Source organism: Poeciliopsis prolifica, unplaced genomic scaffold (assembly GCF_027474105.1).
Source record: "Poeciliopsis prolifica strain line A6 unplaced genomic scaffold, Auburn_PproV2 SCAFFOLD010, whole genome shotgun sequence".
In the NCBI taxonomy this organism is placed as follows: Eukaryota; Metazoa; Chordata; class Actinopteri; order Cyprinodontiformes; family Poeciliidae; genus Poeciliopsis; species Poeciliopsis prolifica.
Window position 1 is genome coordinate 1,439,773 of NW_026562385.1, and position 18,731 is coordinate 1,458,503.

General features: G+C 40.6%; 1 protein-coding gene across 1 annotated transcript; it reads left to right on the plus strand.

The window, feature by feature from the left end:
• Positions 1-1,572: 1,572 nt before the first annotated feature.
• metrnla (meteorin like, glial cell differentiation regulator a) lies at positions 1,573-8,641 on the plus strand. The gene is made up of 4 exons (XM_055036192.1): positions 1,573-1,924; positions 3,370-3,758; positions 7,072-7,131; positions 7,813-8,641. Exons 1-4 carry the CDS (start codon positions 1,827-1,829, stop codon positions 8,124-8,126), a joined length of 861 nt encoding a protein of 286 aa, XP_054892167.1. The 5' UTR covers positions 1,573-1,826; the 3' UTR covers positions 8,127-8,641.
• The last annotated feature ends 10,090 nt before the right edge of the window (positions 8,642-18,731 follow it).

Consider the following 18,731-nt stretch of genomic DNA (forward strand, 5'->3'; position numbering starts at 1 on the left):
TTTGGTTCATAAGGTTGTGTATGAACCAAGAAAACATATCACTGGATTAGACGCATATACAGTAAGATTTCAAAGGTCAAATTTATCCAAATTTTCACGATATATCATTATATAGACCATTTCGTTTCATTACTCAGTGAACTAATGATGTTTTGACGAATCCACCCTTTACACAGGTGACATCATCCACAAGCCTTAAAGCACACAACCAGTTTATGTCTGGTTGAGTAAGATATGCGTCAGGAACCTATACCAAAAGAAAACATCACTGTTATTACTGGCAAAGTCACGACAGGCAAGTGCTACCAGTAATACGGTTTAACTAATTTCAAAGTCTACAACTTGTCTGTAACTTACAATGGAATAAGTTAGGCAGGCAGCCCAGAATAATATAAATGCCTGTTACTATCTGGATATATTTGAATGTTTATGTGCAATTTATGTCACGCTTTCTTTTCAAGCTCTTTAGGTTTTGAAGATAAATGCATTCATAAGGTTCTCAAAAATAGAGAGGAGGAAGTTAACTGAAAACACAAAATCCTGCAAAAATCTTAAAAAACATTGTGAAAAACCTTTAAAAACAAATGGTCTGTAGCCTGCTACAACGTTTTGCTTTTTATTCAATTGATATAGCAGTAGAAATGTTTTTTCTTTTTCTTGATTTGTGCAAATAAAATAAGTTTATCACTTTGAAATTAATATTTAAGGACAGTTAAGTTTCTTCAGAAAAAACAACTTTTTCCTTGGTAAGTACTTAGCAAGGCCTTTTATTTACTGACACTCACAACCTTTGAATTGTGTCACACCTTTTAACAACATAAAGAAAACGTGTCTTGGTGCATGCAACCTTCTGAACTCATGAGATAATAAAAATATAAATAACATCTGCTGTAGCTAGTTGTTTTCATTATTACTTAGTTAGTAAATTGAGAGTTCTTGAATTTTGGCTCAATCTTGTTGTGCATACAGCTGTTCCTGGAAAGTTTCAGGAGTTTGTTTGAGAACATAAATAAAGGAACACATCTGACGGCATATGAATACAAATGTGGAGAAGTCTGAAGCAGTGTTAGATTATAAAAAGATATTCCAAGCTTTAAACATCTCACTGACATCTATCTATGTGAGCTTCTATGTCTGTGAATCTACAGTATATGTAAGTGAAAAAAATTAACATAGATGATTCATACTGATTTAAAAGATTCATTTGCTGAATTAGTAGGATTTTAGGTTTCTGTGGATTATTTTTTCATTTTGTGAAGATGTTTTTTTAGTTTTATAAATCACTGTTTTAAAAATTAATGTAAAAATAATTGAATATTTTCGTCTGATTCCTCTGAAAATCGGACATTATCAGTTGTCCCGCAGTACTTAACTTCTCTTTCACCAAATACAATCCGCTTTAGTAAGAAATATTCCTAAGTAAAGACACCCTTGAATAAAATGTTCCTCTACCCACTTCTGGTAATAAATCATTTTCAAAGAGGATCGTTTTGTTCTGTGAAGTTAGTATGTCCGAGCCCGAGCTGAGCGCCTGAACGCAGCTGATTGAGCGAACGGGGTGTGACGTGGAGAGCAATCAGGGCTGCTGAGCCAGAGACGGAGCCGAAACCAGTCCACGGTTAGCGGAGACCCGAACGCAAGGAGAGGTCCGTACACGTAAGAAAAGAGACTTCATGTCTCTGAAACTTCGGGAAACAAAAAGGAGAGCCCTCTGAGAGCGGACGAAGCGGAGCGGGGCACATGGAAACACTATGCGGCCGGACAGACGGCGGTGGACTTTCCCATAGTTTCAGTCGAGAAAAGAGGCAAAGTGAAGCGAGATAAACATGCTCTCCCTGATGCTGGCCTCATTTCTGCCTCTCCTCCTTCTCTGTCGGATTTCTCTCTGCCAGTACTCAAGCGACCAGTGCAGCTGGAAGGGCAGGTGAGACTCTCTGAGCTTATTCTGAATGAAATTTCACCTGAAAATGCTACATTTCAAGCGGCTGCTGTGAAGGGAAGCGAGTTGCTGGCGGCAGTTTGGAAAGGACTGACCGAAACTCGATGCACGTCGCAGTGAAACGATTCCGTTTGGCCATATTAACCACGAATAATAAGGTCAACGTGTAACTGGACTCAACAGATTTATGAGGAAACGCTATTTTGTTGACACTAATAATCTGTTTAAGCTCGTATTTACACATGCAATATGATTTGTGCTCTTATTGTGCAATGCCACGAGCTTTCACTTGTAACAAGTTTGCAGAATAATTCTTGGACTTTTAGATATTACGTCTTGTCCTGATTGTGCATAGAAATATTTGGATCCAAGACTTTTTTCTTTTTTTGGGGGTGATTTGTTTTGCAGTTTTGTAAATCAGTTTTTACTTGATATGATGGCACTAAAGAAGGTTGACTTTACTGTGCACTGGAAATTTCACCTCCCTTGCAACATCTGCAGATTTTTTTTCCTTTGCACTTTGAATGTTTTTCTGTTTCTTTTATCCACCAAGCAGGAGGGGTAGGCCATGCTTTCTGCCTCAAACCAATAATCTGTTGTTCATTAGTGAAATGCTTGCCTAATCTCCTTTAATTGCATGCAGAAGTGATGAACTAGACTTAATTAGAGGCGTGCTGAGGTGAGGTGAGCCTGGTTATCGGGCTTCAGCTGCATCTGCTCAGCATGTGCCTGGGGTTGCTTCAGATCTATGGCAAATTTGAATTTCAGCGTCTCCTTTTCAGCATACTGGGCGTTTCTCCCCCCAGAGTTAAACCACAAGCTTGGCATGTGTCTGCCGATGGCTTCCTGCCTCTGGCTTTGCCACGGAATGACTGACACACTGGAGTTTTCAAACCCCTGACCAGGCATTAAGTTGTGGAGGGAGCGATTTGGTCGTGCTGGCGCCAGAGTCCGAAGTGCTGCCCGGACAAGTCTCTTCCACTCTCTTTGTTGGTGGTTTGAAACCAAGGGGAGGTTTGGTGCGTGACCAGCATTTGCACTTGCATGCAGCAGGCCCAGCTACTGTTGCTGCTGCCGTTGTCACCCCAGAAGCCCCCGTGTACCCTCCATTCATCCGCTTCTGCTTCCAAGCTCTTCCCAAAGGCAACCTGCCAGTGGTGCGTTTTGCCAGAGCTCAGGGCAGAACAATGTGGGATGGGGAGTGTGTTTCAGCTGAGGTCATGTCGGCTGCTTTGGCTCGTGACTGGTCATGCAGCCAGTCTTGCGCACAGCCTTTATACTTCAGAAGGAATGTGGTGTAGTGTCCTTACAGTCTGGATGAAGGGAGAGCTTGTTTTCTAAGCTCAACCCAGTCAGAAAATCCGTTTAGATGATGGATAAAACCATGGTTTTCCTCAACGCTCACTTCTTATCCTTTCTGTCACCTGTAGCGGGCTGACCCATGAAGGCCACACCAGGGACGTGGAGCAGGTGTACTTGCGCTGCTCACAAGGCTCTCTGGAGTGGCTCTACCCGACCGGAGCCATCATCGTCAACCTGCGGCCCAACACCTTGTCGCCGGCCGCCACCCGCCTCTCCGTCTGCATCAAACCTTCCAAAGACTCCACGGGGACGAACATCTACCTTGACCGCAACGGCAAGCTGCGGCTGCTGCTGCGCGAACAGGACCAGGCGGAGGGCAAGGTGCACTGCTTCAGCATCCGAGAGGGGGCGCTCTTCATCGAGGCCGTCCTGCATACGGACATCAGCCGGAGGATTACGGCCTTCCAGTACGAGCTGGTCAGCGACAGGCTGAGAGCGGAGGCGCAGTCACCTGGTGGTAAGGCAGATCTTGATGTTGCTTCTGTACTGCAGCAGTTGTGGTGAACTTTTGCTGTAATAAAAGTTTGGAAACTTCAAAATTTCCATTTTTAAGTTAGACTGTAGACTTAAAAAGTTCAAGTTTCCCCTTAAACTTTTCCATCATATAGTGGTTAGAGTCCCAAAATGAGATGCTCAAGTGACCTGAATTCTCCCTGTGTATAGTGTACTACAACACTGCCCCTCCCTCACCTATTGCTATACTTTTTTTATTTTACAAGAAAAAGAAACTTTACATTTTAAAAATATTTCCAGTTGTGAAAGTACAGACAGTGTTGAAACATCTGTTTCTTAATAAGGCAACAATGTTTTAAAACTACAGTCTGCAAGCTAGCAGGGACGTAGCGGACTGCATGTTAGCAACTTCAAAATGCTAATTAGCATTCAATATTAGCTTGTGTTACTCTATAAAGAGCAAAGCAACAAAAATGTCTTCAGTGCAATAATCACTTGAAAACGAATGGATCAAAATGTGGTGTTTTTTATTTCAGCAGCGGTTAGAATAATTATTTTGTTTCTAAGTGAAAGTTGTTAGGTTTGTGTAAATACCAACCAATTTATGGTATTTTTACTGAAAGTCATCACACTTAGTCTCACACTGGCCAATGTCTGCTTGTTTCCTTAGTCACTATGGTGCGCACTCTGCACTAAATGCAGCCATCTGCTGGTGAAAAACTTTATTGGGTTTGACACTAATCATTCACTCAACAATGAACTTGAGCCAAACTCGGTTTCTCTTTTAGTTTTGGGGAAAAAAAAGAAGGAACAAGATAAAAAGCTGGCTGAGTTTTGATCAAATGTCAACCCTCTGGTTGTTTCACAACAGCACTGCTGATCTGACTCTGAAATACTCTGCTGCAAGCTGTAATTCTTGTTTTCTTTTTTCTCCTCTGGATGGCCTGTGTGTGTGTCTGTAGGTGGGGGTGCGTGCGCGTGTGTGTGAGAGTGGAAAGGGGCACAGCCAAACACAGGCCTTCCAATGAAAAACAGCCATATATTTTCATGCTGCGTACCTGCCAGATCTGCACAGTTTCAAGCTGCGCAACTGTTGTTTTTTCCACTTAAAGCAAAACACGAGCAGCGTCGGAGCCACATGTGTTTTTACGGCTCTCCGGCTTCACGTTTCCAAATCCTGCGTCACCGCTTGGCACGGTGTAGGATAAAGAGGCGGAGGGGACGCTCTGCAGTGGGTTTGACCACATTAGTGCGTTTGGCTCTTCGCTGCAGCGGGTTCTGGGCTATAATGTGGCATGAGATAGCACTGGGGTGATTCACAAAGACAGTGGTCTCGTGTCATGCGAGGTCTGAGTTGGCAGATTGATTGCTCCTTTGCTTCTTCTCATCATCTTCACCGTATTTCTTCCCCTTCTCTTTTCTCGTCTTCCTCCCTCTGACCTGCTGTGCTGGGATTGGGTTGCTCACCAACATGCTGGAATGCATCTCCAACCAGATGTTGGGAGGGAACTTTGAGGACCATATAGACTTGTTTGGCCTCTACTGTCTTTTCTTCCTGTTCCTCCCTTGCCGTTGACCATTTACTACCTCTGCTTCCTTCATGTCTATTTATCATTTTAATATTTTTTTCATTCCATTCCCTTCAATGTGTCTCCCCTGTCTCCTCCTTGTCTATTGGAAGTGGTTTTTGTCGCTTCTGAGTGGAATTAGCAAGTTTTGCTCCATTACCGTGGAATGCATCTGGTCCCAGATGTTGCAGGGACTCTAATGTGCTTTTGCACCCCTCCCATCCTCCTCCGCTCTCTGCTTCTATGAAGTGGTTCTGATCAGAGCGAACGGGCCAGAAGGAGACGCTGACTCGGCTCTTGGCCCATTCCTGTGGTTGTGTTTCATGTTTCACATGTGAGCTCCGCTCGGCTCGACTCGGCTCTGCTCTGCAGGAAAGCAAACACACCCCGGTCCTGGGCCCCGGCTCGCGGCCGCGCCTGATGCCACGGCAGTTCTCGGGACTCACTTCAAAGTGAGCGTGTGCTCCAGTCCCAGGCGCTGGGCAAGGTCTGCTCTCTTGAAGTCCACTGTCTGTCCAGCTGTTGGCGAGCCATCAAGACTTGTGGCTGTTTGACCTTTGATCTCCGGTGACGTGGTGGCGCCTTGAGTTTTTGCTCCAGCTGACATTATTGCCGTTCACTCCTCCAATCGTTACTTCAAAAAAAGCAGACTGAGAATAGAGTCAACCATTGAAAATGGAGACAATGAAAGCACACCTACTTTTTAGAATACTTTTTTCTGCATTTTTTTATAAAGCAATACTTTCTAACTTGATGAATATGTGCTGCCAGTGAAGCCGGGTGATTTCCAGCAGAGAAGATCCGCCTGAGTTAACACAATCAGTCATCCCCCATATTTTCAGGACTGACAGGCATTGCTGCTGCACCACAGTCCACCATTCTGTCTGCCAACACCAGCTTCCCCCCTCACTCAGTTTACCACCCTGCCACTAAAAACCACCTGAGACAACTGAGCTGTAGATCCATTTAGTGCTTTTTCTCCTGATATAAAACCTGCTGGAGGGAGCAGAAGACTTTTTCTGACAGTTTTGTTTCAATCAGATCTTTCCTCTGTGTGGACCTTTTGTATTGTGAGGCATTTATGAAACAGATGTTTCTAAGCTGTTTTTAACTTTTAAAGTTATGAAGCAGTTATGATGCAGAACACGCCCCATCTTACTGCACTGCTTATTCGTTTGGTCTGGTCTGTGTTTGTCACGCAGCGTTTGGGATGGGGATCACTAATAGAACAGGCCCTGGGAGCATTAAACATACAGACGGGTGTGCATAATTCACTTTGTTTGATTTTCGATGTATATGTCATAAGCAGTAAGGCTGCACAATATCTGGAAAATATGTGATTATTATACTGCTGGTAAATATTGCTGTGATATGAAATGATTTACCTACCCTTCTTTTTTTGAAAACAAAAATAAAATAAAAAATTCAAGCTCTTTACTCTGAACTTTAGCATCTCTGTTAAATAAATACATCAAATGTGAACATCAAAAATTCCTGTACTACTTCCTGGGAGAATTTGCTTGCAACACAGGTGAAATATATTGCTTGCAATATTGCACATCTGATAATGAATGTGATTCCTTTAGTTGTGCAGTTAGAATTTGCTGATTTATTTATTTTTAAAATCATTCATTAGGATGTGTTTGTCTTGGCCCACACAAAGGAAATGCTAAAGGAATCGTTTCTCTGTTTCTTTTGGAACGCTCTGCTGAACATGAACTTACCTACCCTGTTTCTGTATTCACTTAGCACCCTGTCAGCCCTGCTCTGATGCCGAGATGCTCCTAGCAGTCTGCACTAATGACTTTGGTAAGTTCTACGTCTGATTTATAAGTATGGCTGCACCAATCTAAGCTTTGCAGGCCATTTTTAATCAGTTTTTCTAAAGCTTTGGCCTGCTCTTAATGATTTTGGCCGATTCTGATTTTTCTTGCATGTAGAATTTGTTCCCAACTTTTCTGCTTTCATCAGAGAATTGTGTTACTGCAATGTGTGTGAAAGATGACAAACTGCAAAAAAAGATTTTTGCCTTTCTTAAAACAGACAGTTAAGTTCTTTTAAACTCCTCTACTTATTTTAAAGGTTAGTTTGTAACCTAACTAGTAAATAATAACTTTTTAAAAATATGACTTTAATTATATTCTACTTAAAGAATAGACCACTGCTTTATTTCTGATTTTTCAATATCTTTAAATCCAACCTTTTTTCTGATGTTGGAGAGGAGTTGAAAGCTCAGAAGAGCAGCTTTTTCTGAACTCCATTTGGCTTATCTGCTAATTTTCTTGGACTCTTTTGTTCTACATGAACATTTAAACACTTCAGTGGTATTTGAGTCTTTCTCCTCAGTAACTGCACCTACACTAAAGAGTGGTGACCTGGTAGCTTTGTTAATGGTCCAATCACTGGTCAAATAGTTTTTTTTTACTCAGGCCAGTCACAGATCAGCAAGTAAAGCCAGTTTCTTGACGCATTTCCTCTGCCTTCCTGCAGTGGCACGAGGCACCATTAAGACGGTGGGTCTGGAGGAGGACCATGCATCGGTCTCCGTGGAGATCAGCCGCCTTTACAGACAGAAGACCCACGTCTTTGTGTCCGGGGGCGTGAGGGTACGGAGCTGGACAGGCAACATAAAGATGCCCCGGCAGTGCGGGGTGAAGTCTGGAGAGGGCGAGTTCCTTTTCACTGGGACAGTGAGGTTTGGGGAGGCCTGGATGGGTTGTGCTCCTCGCTACAAAGACTTCCTGCGGTTGTATCACGAGGCGCAGCTGCAGGGGACCAACCCGTGCCATGTGGAAACTGACTGATTTAGCTGCCCACATTTGGAAGCATTGCAAGTTTTTTTTGATTTTGGAGAAGAGCTATACTGAAAGTTAAAGACAAGGAAAAAGAAGAGAGACTGACGGGACTGTCCCAGACTTCTCTTGGCTGTCCTGTGACTCTTAGAGTACGGAGATAGAAAGTGTTGCAAAGCGGCATGACGCGGAAGCCAGACACGACGGAGAAGTATTCACAGCGTCTTCTTGACTACGAGGAGCCACAGAGTTTTAAATGTAGCAAAGTCCTATTTGTTTTTATGTATAAAATGTGAAATAAGAATGTACATTTTGAAACAGTGTGCTTTGTATAAAAAAGTTTGATGTAAAGATCTGTATTTGTTTTCTTAAGAACGTGTAAATTCAAAGACTCTTATTTTGTTAAAAAAATATTTGCAATTTAATGCCTGAACTCATTTTTTCAGGCTCTGCAGTTGTGAAAAAAGATGAACCAAAAAAAAGGAAAGACATGTTTTGCTGACAAGAATAAATTGTTTTTTATTGCCCGATGTGTTTTTTTGTTGTCTCAAAAAACACTGCATGCACAAAAGTGGTTTCATGGGCGCACATGTTCTGGACAAAACCAGAGCCATATGATGTGCATTAGCCTCACTCCAACCTGGATAGGAACGTTTATCCAAAAGGTAAAGAAAGATTGATATCAGAGAGTTGGGGTGGATTCCTCTGCGTCGGTTCCTGTGGTGACGGGGTGGCCCTGTGTCAAGGTCAATGTGAAAGGCCTCTTTGTTCGAGCAGAGCAGCCCGCTAGGAGTGTGAGGTCTGAAGCCCGACCTGAATACAGCCCTGTGAGCGGGTACGCAGCACAAAGTAGGACTCTCAAACCGCACTCCTAATTTTGATTGACATGTAAGCCACAATCTGAAGCTTTTCCTACAGCTCCAAATAAAACACATTTGCGGAAGCGACGCAGCTGCAGCAGCTCTTTGTAGAGTTAAAAAGACGAGGCCCCAGTTCTTTCTATCTGCCCTTTCACTTGAAAGGAAACGCACCTAGAATTTCGTTCAGTGAGCTGCCCGACGCAGACAATTGCTTCTCCAGACAGAACGGTGCATGGCGCTGAATTGACTGTCTGAATTCCAGCTGACAGCCAGACGTCCTCAAATTGCTCACTGGGAAATGCAAACAGAGTTTCTATGGTTACAGTCCTCTTCAAGAAACCTTTTTGTGGCTTTGGCACTTTGTGCTTTGTGAAACAAGGTGTAGGAGGAAGTGAAGAGTCAGTGGGCATCCTCTGAATTCTGCCTTAGATTTTGGCAACAGATGGAAGAAGCAATCCAGTGTCACGACTTTCTCACTTTTGAAAGTCTTTTTCTACAGCTGCTGTCTACACATTCAGTGCATTCAAGGTTGCACAAAATAGGTCTATTTTTTGTTGTTTTTTGATTTTTCAGTTCTAGAGTAATAATTGAGGTATTTAAATTTTATTTACTTACTCATTAGATGCATTAGTCATAGTGCTGGTGCCATTACATCATGTAGATTATGAAGTATATTACAGTACTATCCTGAAAATCAAAAAAATCTTTGCTATTTACCTAAACCAGATATGCTTTTGTCATTCAGACTGTTATTCTTTGCACTTAAACTTGTTTACTTCATGGAATAGATGTTGTGTCTTTATGCTCAATGCATTAGTCATGAACAGACACTTTGCAGCCAAGGATTCTTCATGTCAGAGACGGGGTAAGAGTCGGGTTTTTTGAACTATAGTTTTAAATTGACAAACTCCAACTCTCAAAATCAAACTCCAAAAAATCTTATTTGTGATCTGAATACGTCAAGAATGAACCGAGTACTCTTTGCTCTGAAGAGTGTGTGAGACAAATTTTGAAAAGTCAACAATACCTTTGACCTCACTGGTCAATTCCCTTGGTACTGAGGGGACATTTTGCAATTATCTACTTTATGACACACTGAAGAATATCTGCAGACCTTTAATTGAAAGTCACACATCCCGTTGCTCTCTGGTGACCAGAATATTCATCTGATTAAAAATTTGTGATATAATATAGACTAAAATCAAAGTTTATTTTTATAGGACTTTTCATAAAGTTGATTTAAAAACAGAAGGACCAACATAAAACCTCTAGAAACCCAGAGACAGAGAAAGAGAGAGAGAGGGCCAGCTGACTCAAGGGTCAGGAAAACCCCAGCAGAGAGAAAAGGCCTGGACTGGCTTCTTTGGGAAATGCAGGAATGCTGGGAATGTGTTGACTTCACACACACGGGATGTGCAGCCACCACCCAAATGCTGCTGTCTTGATCAGCCAGAATCAATAGAGTCTCTGTGGTTCCTCTGTGCGAGTGTGTCAGTGTGTATGCCTGCAGCGTGCACGTGGCCCTAACCCCAGCACACATAAACACACCACCCCGGCAGCCAGATCGCCACCACCCACACTGAGAGGCAAATCAGTGTGCAGCTGCATTGCCGACATCTGATGCACTGCAAGCGCGACATTTTTAAAACGCACTTCCAGCGTGATCGCTTCAGATTGTTTAAAATGTCACATTTTGGTTTTATTAGAAGAAGTTCAGCTCTTTAAAGTGTTCTACTTGTTTTGATCATGTAAGCCAACTTACATTATTAAAAGTAATTTGATATCTAATTCCTTCATTAATCATTGGTGTGGATTAAAACGTTTTAAATTGGATAAATTTGTTTTGGAATAGTTTTTTCTTGTAATACAGCTCACATAATTTCTTTATATCTTTTAATATCTTCAAAAGATCAGATGCTAAATCAGATTATTGAATAAAAACAGAAGGGTAAGAGTAAGAGTAAGGTCACTAATCAGGCTGTCGTCTGAATCTTCTGTTGAACAGATTCCGCTTTTCATTTAAAAAATCCAAATCATGCACAGGAACCATGGAATAATAATCGTTTCTGAACTCACCACACAGTTTATTAGATGCATTAGCATAATTAACAGAACAGTAACTCGTGATTTTCACACATTATGAACCTTCAAATTCAAACTGAAGTGTGAAAACAGACTAAATGTATTTTTTTTAATGTATTCCTCTCACTCCTTTTTAGAAATGTCCAATTTAGGCCCACTAGCAAAAAAGATTTTAGCCAACAGACAGAAGAGCATAGAAATGTAAGAATGTGTATTAAAGTTATGTGTATAGAAAACTTCTTCTAGAAGAAGTTTTCCCAATCCAGGGATGTTTTTCTGATGCCTGCTCTGACGACTATATTACATCTGATTACTTGTTGCTGCAGTCTGAACCTACAACACTGCCTCCCTCCTCACTTCTGACTGAATGAATGAATGAATGAATGAATGAATGTGTGCTGCCGCTATCCGCTCACATGGCTCCCAGAGGCGCCTCTGGGGTGTCTCTCGTTCGTTCAGCAAACACACCAGCGTCCTCCGGAGTGGGGGGTCCTGCTGCAAGAAGCTTCATATTCAGCAGCCCAATAACAGAGAGACTTTGGCTCAGAGGACGCCCAGCAAACATGTAGCAAATGGCACTTTTATTTACTTGCCTGTGCACCCCCTACCCCCTCAACAGCCTTCATTTACTGGGAGCTTTTTTCAGCAGCCCCATGGCAACAGCGAGTCCTGTCAACGGACGTAAAACTTTCTCATGATGTCACCAGAACCACGAAGCTCTCCCAGCTGTTATAGTCTTAAAACAACACAAAACAGCACTGTGTTAATTGGCTGAAGAGATCTGATTTGAAGTTTTTATTTTATAAACAGCATGGACTAGGACCAGACGACATACATGTTCCAAAACCTTAGCAAAGAACAAACTACCCGAACCTCGGCCTTATCTAGACATAATCTTGGCACTGAATGAGAGTGTTGTTTGCGCTCCATACAATCTGTCATTTATCAACACTTTGCTGCTTGTCTCATTGAGACAATGCAATCCACACAGGCCCCATTGCTCTCAGGCCTGTCAGTTGCATGGTTCAGAAAGGCAAATCTGCTGTTTGCACAGCCCAGTGAGCACCAGTGACTTTGCCTTGTTGCTTGACTCTTCCTTGGCAACTGGGCCAACCCTCTCTGACCTCTGACCGGGGTTGCAGCCTTTGGATGAGAGGAGAAAAAAATGGTTCCTGTCTAAATTTAGCCCTTAGAAGTTGGAGTAGACAGGGCCATGCCCCCAGGCCCCGAAAGGAAACACGCATCTTTGGGCAATGTGAGCTGAGGCAGACCATCAGCCAATGGCAATGGCGAGAACAGAGCGTGATAGATCGTTTTATTGGACGTGTGATGTTTGATGGATGTCCAGATGAGGGGAATAATAGGTTTTTTTAACAGATAGGTCGGAAGTAAATCCTTAGATTTCAATGCAGCAGCGGATGTGAGCTGTTTGCATTTAAAACAGAGAATGATAGATGGACTTGTAGAGAAAGGAGTGTGATGCAAAAGAACAAAAACTGTGGATTCTGTTTTCATTGTATTAAAATTAAAACACTTGTAAACTATCTGGATTTATGGATGAAACGTAATATCATTTGTCAGTTCAGAAAATCTCTTCATAGAGTGACTTTCATAAGTATTTCTAACCCTTAAAATGTTTCACAATCATTTTAACACAATGGCCATGTTCCAATGGCAATCTGTTGTATTACATAGAAATGTTGTTATTTGATACCTTATAAAACAAAGTTTCACAGGAATTACAGGATCAAGTGCAGGGTGTGTCTCCACCATCTTTGCACATCTAGAGAATGGGACTTCTGCCCTGATTATCGCAATGAAATTGCACAGGATCAGTTAGAGAATCTATAAATAACATTTGGGAAATTTTGTACTTTCTAATAAAATAGATTTGCCCTTTAACTGGCCCATTCTAGCACATAAAAATGCTTTATTTAATATTATTGCAGTTGTCCTTCTTTTGTGTATTTTCTCCCAGGACTGGACCTGTACTTTGGGCCATCTGTTCTGTCTTGCCAGCTTCCCTTTGCTTGCAAAGTAATTTAAAAAAAAGAATCCCCAAGAGCATGATGGTCCCACTGCCATGTTTCACAGTGTATTCTGGGGTTCATTTTCTGCGAGACATAAAATTTCACAAGCTCAGTTATGGTTTCATCTGCTGTGTTTGCTGTTCATAACTTCTGAACTGCAACCAAAGGTTCATCTAGTTTTCTATTTTCTACTTTGACCTTTTCGGATCTTGGCATGTTTTACAATGAAACCTTGCAGAAAATGTCTTCACCCTGATCTGTCTGGTATATTTACTGAGCTCTTATGATGGTTTTGGTTCACGTCATAAAATGTGTCCAAAGAATAGTTGTATTTATACTGAGACGAAATTACGCACAAATGTCTTTTTCGGACTGCGTGACCTGTGATGAGAATTAGCAACATTACAATTTATTTAGAGCTATCAGGGTAAAGGGGTACCAATTTGTGAACAAACGTACTGCACTCTTCAGACACTTACACCCAGGACAATGAATGAATCCAAGTCACTGTCTAACTAAGAGACAAAGATGCAACTTAAAAAATGTATGTTCACACAGACACTGTCACGCTAATGTAACGCTAATGTAACGCTAATGTAAGTCATTTTGGAAAAAAAAACAAAAAAAACATGAAGGGCAAAGCTGACAGAAACCCAGCAACCATCACTGGCTGCAGATAAAGTTGCATGTCGCTTTGGTGCTAAATAAAAACACTTTTCAGACTATTTCTAAAGACCATGGATGATGTTTTTTTGTTTTTCTGCAAGCCACAATTATGCACTGCTTTATTTTGTGAAAGCTCATCACCTAAAGTCCAAATAAAATACGACATTTATGGTTGTAACTTTGGATGTAAGAGAAAATTTAAGGAGTAGGAATCCTTTTTTGAAGTACAACTGTGCAATTTCAGCTCGAAACCAAATTCAGAACTCCACATTATCTATCACTCAGAACTTTCAGGCACATGAGGTTTTCATTAAAACCATTACTGCTCGTTAAACAGTGTGCCGAGTTCCTGAGCTATGGCAACAGTTATCAAGTGGACAAGTGTTGGCAACAGCTGAATGCTCATCGGGGGAAAGAATGGCTGAGGCAGGGGAAAGTAGAGTTGCAGGGGGTCACATGCTTGCATGTGCACATGCATGCGTGCATAGCAGCTTAAAAAGCACAGGTGACAGCAAGTGACCCTCGATTAGGGGGTGAGGAACCTGTGGGGTTGCTCGCGAGCCACTCGTGTTGCAGAGGGTCAAAGGTTGACCTGATTACTGAGAACAGAGAACGACGTAAACCTCGAGTGAGTTTTGCTTTGGTCCTAATAGACAACACTTAATGTCTATTAGGGAGATAAAACTTAAGGAACAATAGTTCTTCAAGAGAACTCATTGGAATTGTCTCCACAGGCTGAACTACAGTCATGGAAGTTGACTCCGTTACACAGACAAGTGTTCCCCGGAGACATATTGTGAAGCTTTAGGTGGATTATCGCTGCTCTGCTGTGGAACGCTTAGCTTGCCTGAAATAGGGAATCAGTGAGGGAGGGGCATGAAAGGCATACAGATGCCACCCAAAGTGTGACGACAGTAAAAATGGAACGATATGAGAACGTGAGGTCATTTGAAAGGCAGGGGTTCTTCTCGAACTTCAACACCGTCTCTTTATAGGATGAAAATGTTTGTGGTCATCACGGAGACTGAGACATTAACATTGTGTCTGGCACTAGTAGAAAAGCCCTGATTAAAATGTGAATTGTTCTCATGAAATTATAGCAGGGGAATTTGTTTCACTTATGGCTTATGGTCTTTTTTATATGTGTTTATTAACTGAGTGAGTTTAACAGGTGTGTATTCATAATATATTTCACATTTTTGTGCAGTCATACCAAAGGGTTCATTTCCTTTAACTAAATGCTTCAGAGGTGTGGCTAATGAGTTTTTGTTTCTCAATATTATGTCTGGATGTGTTTAAATTCTTTGTGCTCATTCTATTGTGGAATTTGTACTTAGATATTGAATGTGAATAAATAAAAAAACCTGCTAAAATCAGCCTTTTATTAGATCCTTTATTCATATTTAAACCTTTAAAGGTCCTGCTGAGACTGCAGTTTGAACTCCTTAAACTCTAAGGAGTTTGAAACTAATTTTGTAACCTGTTAATCATTTTTATCTTTGTATTTCTCTCATTTATAAAAGCTGTTGTAGTTATCAGGGATAACTCTGGTCATTTTTACCTGGCATTACTCAAAGAATCTTCATGGAATTACTTTGGAAATAATAGTCATCGAATAAAATAGCTTAAAATTAATAACTTATTGTGAAAACAAAATGTATGAATTAAATAATATTATATGGTTTTATGAAAACTCAATGCAAAGTTTCTCCTTTGTGTTAGTATGAAGCAAACTGCTCAGAGGATTTGTTTACTGGTGTGAGAGATAGTTCAGCTCAGCATCTCTGCAGGCCTTTGGTCCTGTTATAAAAATGTATTTCAAATTCATGTACAACTATTGAGAATCCCATTGGGTCAAATTGGATTCAAACCCACTCCAATTTATTTTAATCACAGATTCAAATCACTTTATATGCAGTTCAAGAAAAAGAAGAGTACCTGCAGTCAAATTAAGCTGATCAGTCAATGCCGTCTCCTAAAACATCTGTCTAAAGAAGCCAAGAGAAATGCATCCATTTACTGAGTGTTCAGCATTCCCTCAGTAAGCAGGTGGTGATTGCAGAGAGTTAGAGCAGCCATCTAAACGAGTAACCAAAACACAAAAGATTGATTATATAGATTATAGATTTTTAATGCCAGAAAAAACATTCAGTCTGTAGGGTAAACACAACTCATTGGCATGAGTCTTTGTAGTTTCAAACAAACAAACGAGCATTTATTTGAGTTATATGTAAATGTAAGTAAAAGCCTGTTGAAGTTTTTTCCCCTTAAACTTTGTTTTTATTGGAACATAAAAACCTGAGGAAACTCACAGGAACTGCTTTTTGTTGAGGCATAAATTCTTTATATGTGTAGTAAAACTTTGTATGTCCTCATTTTTAAGTAAATAATGTTCTACTTACTTCATCCTACAAATAAATAACACATGAGGCCTGCAGGATTTTGGGCTATCGCTGCAGATCCGTGAACACATTTCATTTCATAAGTGCATGCCAAAGTTCTTTTTATGATGACAGCTTTGCAAGTTTTGTACCTGATTTATAAGAGTTAGATTCAGGGAGAAAAAATGTGTAAAATCTGAGAGAAATTACAGCAATTTACTATTTTGCAAAGGTTTGCAAAACCTTTTTTTTTTTCTTCTTCTTTCATTTAAATCGACCAGAGCAAGATGAAAACAGGAGCAGCTGAACCGCAATGAGCTTGTCTCTTTCCCGTAGCTCTGCCGCCCTCTGCAGGATGCATTAAGCACTGGCTCAGGTATTTACTGAGTTTTGCCATGACCTTACGGAGAATGAATAACAATGCTGAGTGAGTTCCAGATACGCTTCTTTACAGCGTGAGGTCAACTCTCCACTGATGAATGGAGTTATGTACAGTATTAACCCACAGCCTAAGCCATAATGACAGTGCAGTGCGTGTGCAGGAAACGGCTGTTATATATAAAGCCTTTGCACCAGTCCCAGAGAGACTGCTCACGTTACCATTCGTGGTGAAATGTAGATTTATGCTGTAGTCATAACAAAGTCTGAATAAGACTGACACAGCATAATGACGGGTTGGTAGATAATTTGTTCTGCAGACAAGCGGCCCAAAGACTGATGAATGACTTGGTGTTGTCTAATGTTTCTGTGTAAACTTTGTGTTAGAGTAAAACATTAATTTAAGTGCGAGGGAGGGTAACCATAGTTACACGGGAAACTAAATAAAGAGGAGACGTTTGCTTCTGTGCTCATGGTACAGAAAACGGAAAGTCTCCTCGTTATATTTCAGCACATGTCAGATTCAGGAAGGGTTTGAGTTGAAGAATCAAAAGAGTGTGAAAAGAGGGTTTGCTGTCTAACCCTCTTTGTGTACCAAATATCAAAGTACCAACTGGTTTACATTTACAATGTGAGACTAGTTTACAGCTGAAAATGTAAACTAGTCTCACATCCCAAGTCTTTGTTGCGACACTTGCTAAATCTATTCAATTATTGTTTAACATGATGTCACAAATATTATGCTTAAGCTTTTAGACCGAATCTTTAAGGGACTGGACTAAAATAAATAATAATAATAATAAAAAACATCAAATGATCTGTAGCACATACTTTATTTCAGAATCAACACTATGCCACTAAAAAGAATTATTGAAACAGTTTTTGAAATTTTCAGTGCCACATAAAGTGCTGCAAAAATAAAGTGGTCAAATTCATCGGCTTTAAATTTCACATCAGATCTTTTGGAAAAGCTCCAGTCGGTGTGAATTCTTGCATAAATGGGTGAGTTCTCCCTGCTGCCTCTGAAAGTTAAAGCTAAACCAAAAGATTACAAGGTCACATAATTTCAGTGTAGTTTTATCAGGCTTTGGCTTGACCATTAGAAATGTATGAATTATGATTCTTTGTGTCAGAATTTTTTTCCAGCTTTTTTTTTTTCATTAAGGGATAACAAAAAAAAAAAAAAAGTAGAAAAAATAATTTTGTAAAAAAATAATATATATATTTTAGGTGATTATTAGGTGATCAATTGTCATTTTCTCCAAGTACAAGATTGTTATTTGAAAAATACATCAGTAGTATTTTTCTTCAGGGGTTATCTGATGTCACAATATATATATTTTTTTACCTCCAAGAGTCGTCTACAATAGAAGGAGGGACAGGGTCGGTTGGCATGCTTTTTTGTCTGTCGGCCATATTGCACTTAACAAAAATAATTTCTTACATTTGCAGCTGATGGCCAGTAGTTAATAGTGTATTTTATGATGCATTAGCATCCACTTCAGTGGTCTGTGTGTATATTTGACATAAAAATCCACAAGAAGCACAAGAAAATGGCTTTTAGATAGCTGTCCAGTGTAGTGACCACTGTGCATGACAGGGTTAAGGTAGCTTTACCTTAAAGAAGGTAATACAAACACAAATACCACAAAAATGTATCACCTGTGTTTTTTTAATGTCTACATTTTCGCATTATTATATTGATATTTTTTTTTTATTAATATACAGTAGAACATTGACAATTTGGCCCTTCGTGGGCCGCATGACACAGCAGCTTTCAGTACTATTGTTTTGCAACAATAAAGTCCTTGGTTCAAATTCCAGCGGGGGGCCTCGTGCACAGTTTGCATGATCTCCCCCATGTATGTGTGGCTTCCTCCCTCAGTAGAACAACTTGCATGTTGGACTCATTGGTCATGTGATGGACATAGCTGGTCCAGCAGACAGATGCACATTGTACGTATGGAGAATGCACTTAAAATGTCAACTTGTTCATTTCTAGGCGTAAACATTGCAGAAATACCATCACTTCTTATCGTAATGTTGTCAGTGAGTTGACAGCTCGTTGTGGTTTGTTTCATATTCATGTTGCAGAACCTAATTAAACAAATTGCACACATATCTAACAATTTTTCTAACAAACAACCAACAAGAAATGCGTGTTTGAAGTCGCCATCTACTGATCGAGGTCTATGCAGGTTACAAGACAGCTTACAAACA

What these genes read in the sequence shown, in the direction of transcription:
- metrnla (XM_055036192.1), top strand. Translation starts at nt 1,827, where the DNA reads ATGCTCTCCCTGATGCTGGCCTCATTTCTGCCTCTCCTCCTTCTCTGT. An exon ending in CAGTGCAGCTGGAAGGGCAG is followed by an intron (nt 1,925 to 3,369) that starts GTGAGACTCTCT and finishes TGTCACCTGTAG; the next exon opens with CGGGCTGACCCATGAAGGCC. An exon ending in AGTCTGCACTAATGACTTTG is followed by an intron (nt 7,132 to 7,812) that starts GTAAGTTCTACG and finishes GCCTTCCTGCAG; the next exon opens with TGGCACGAGGCACCATTAAG.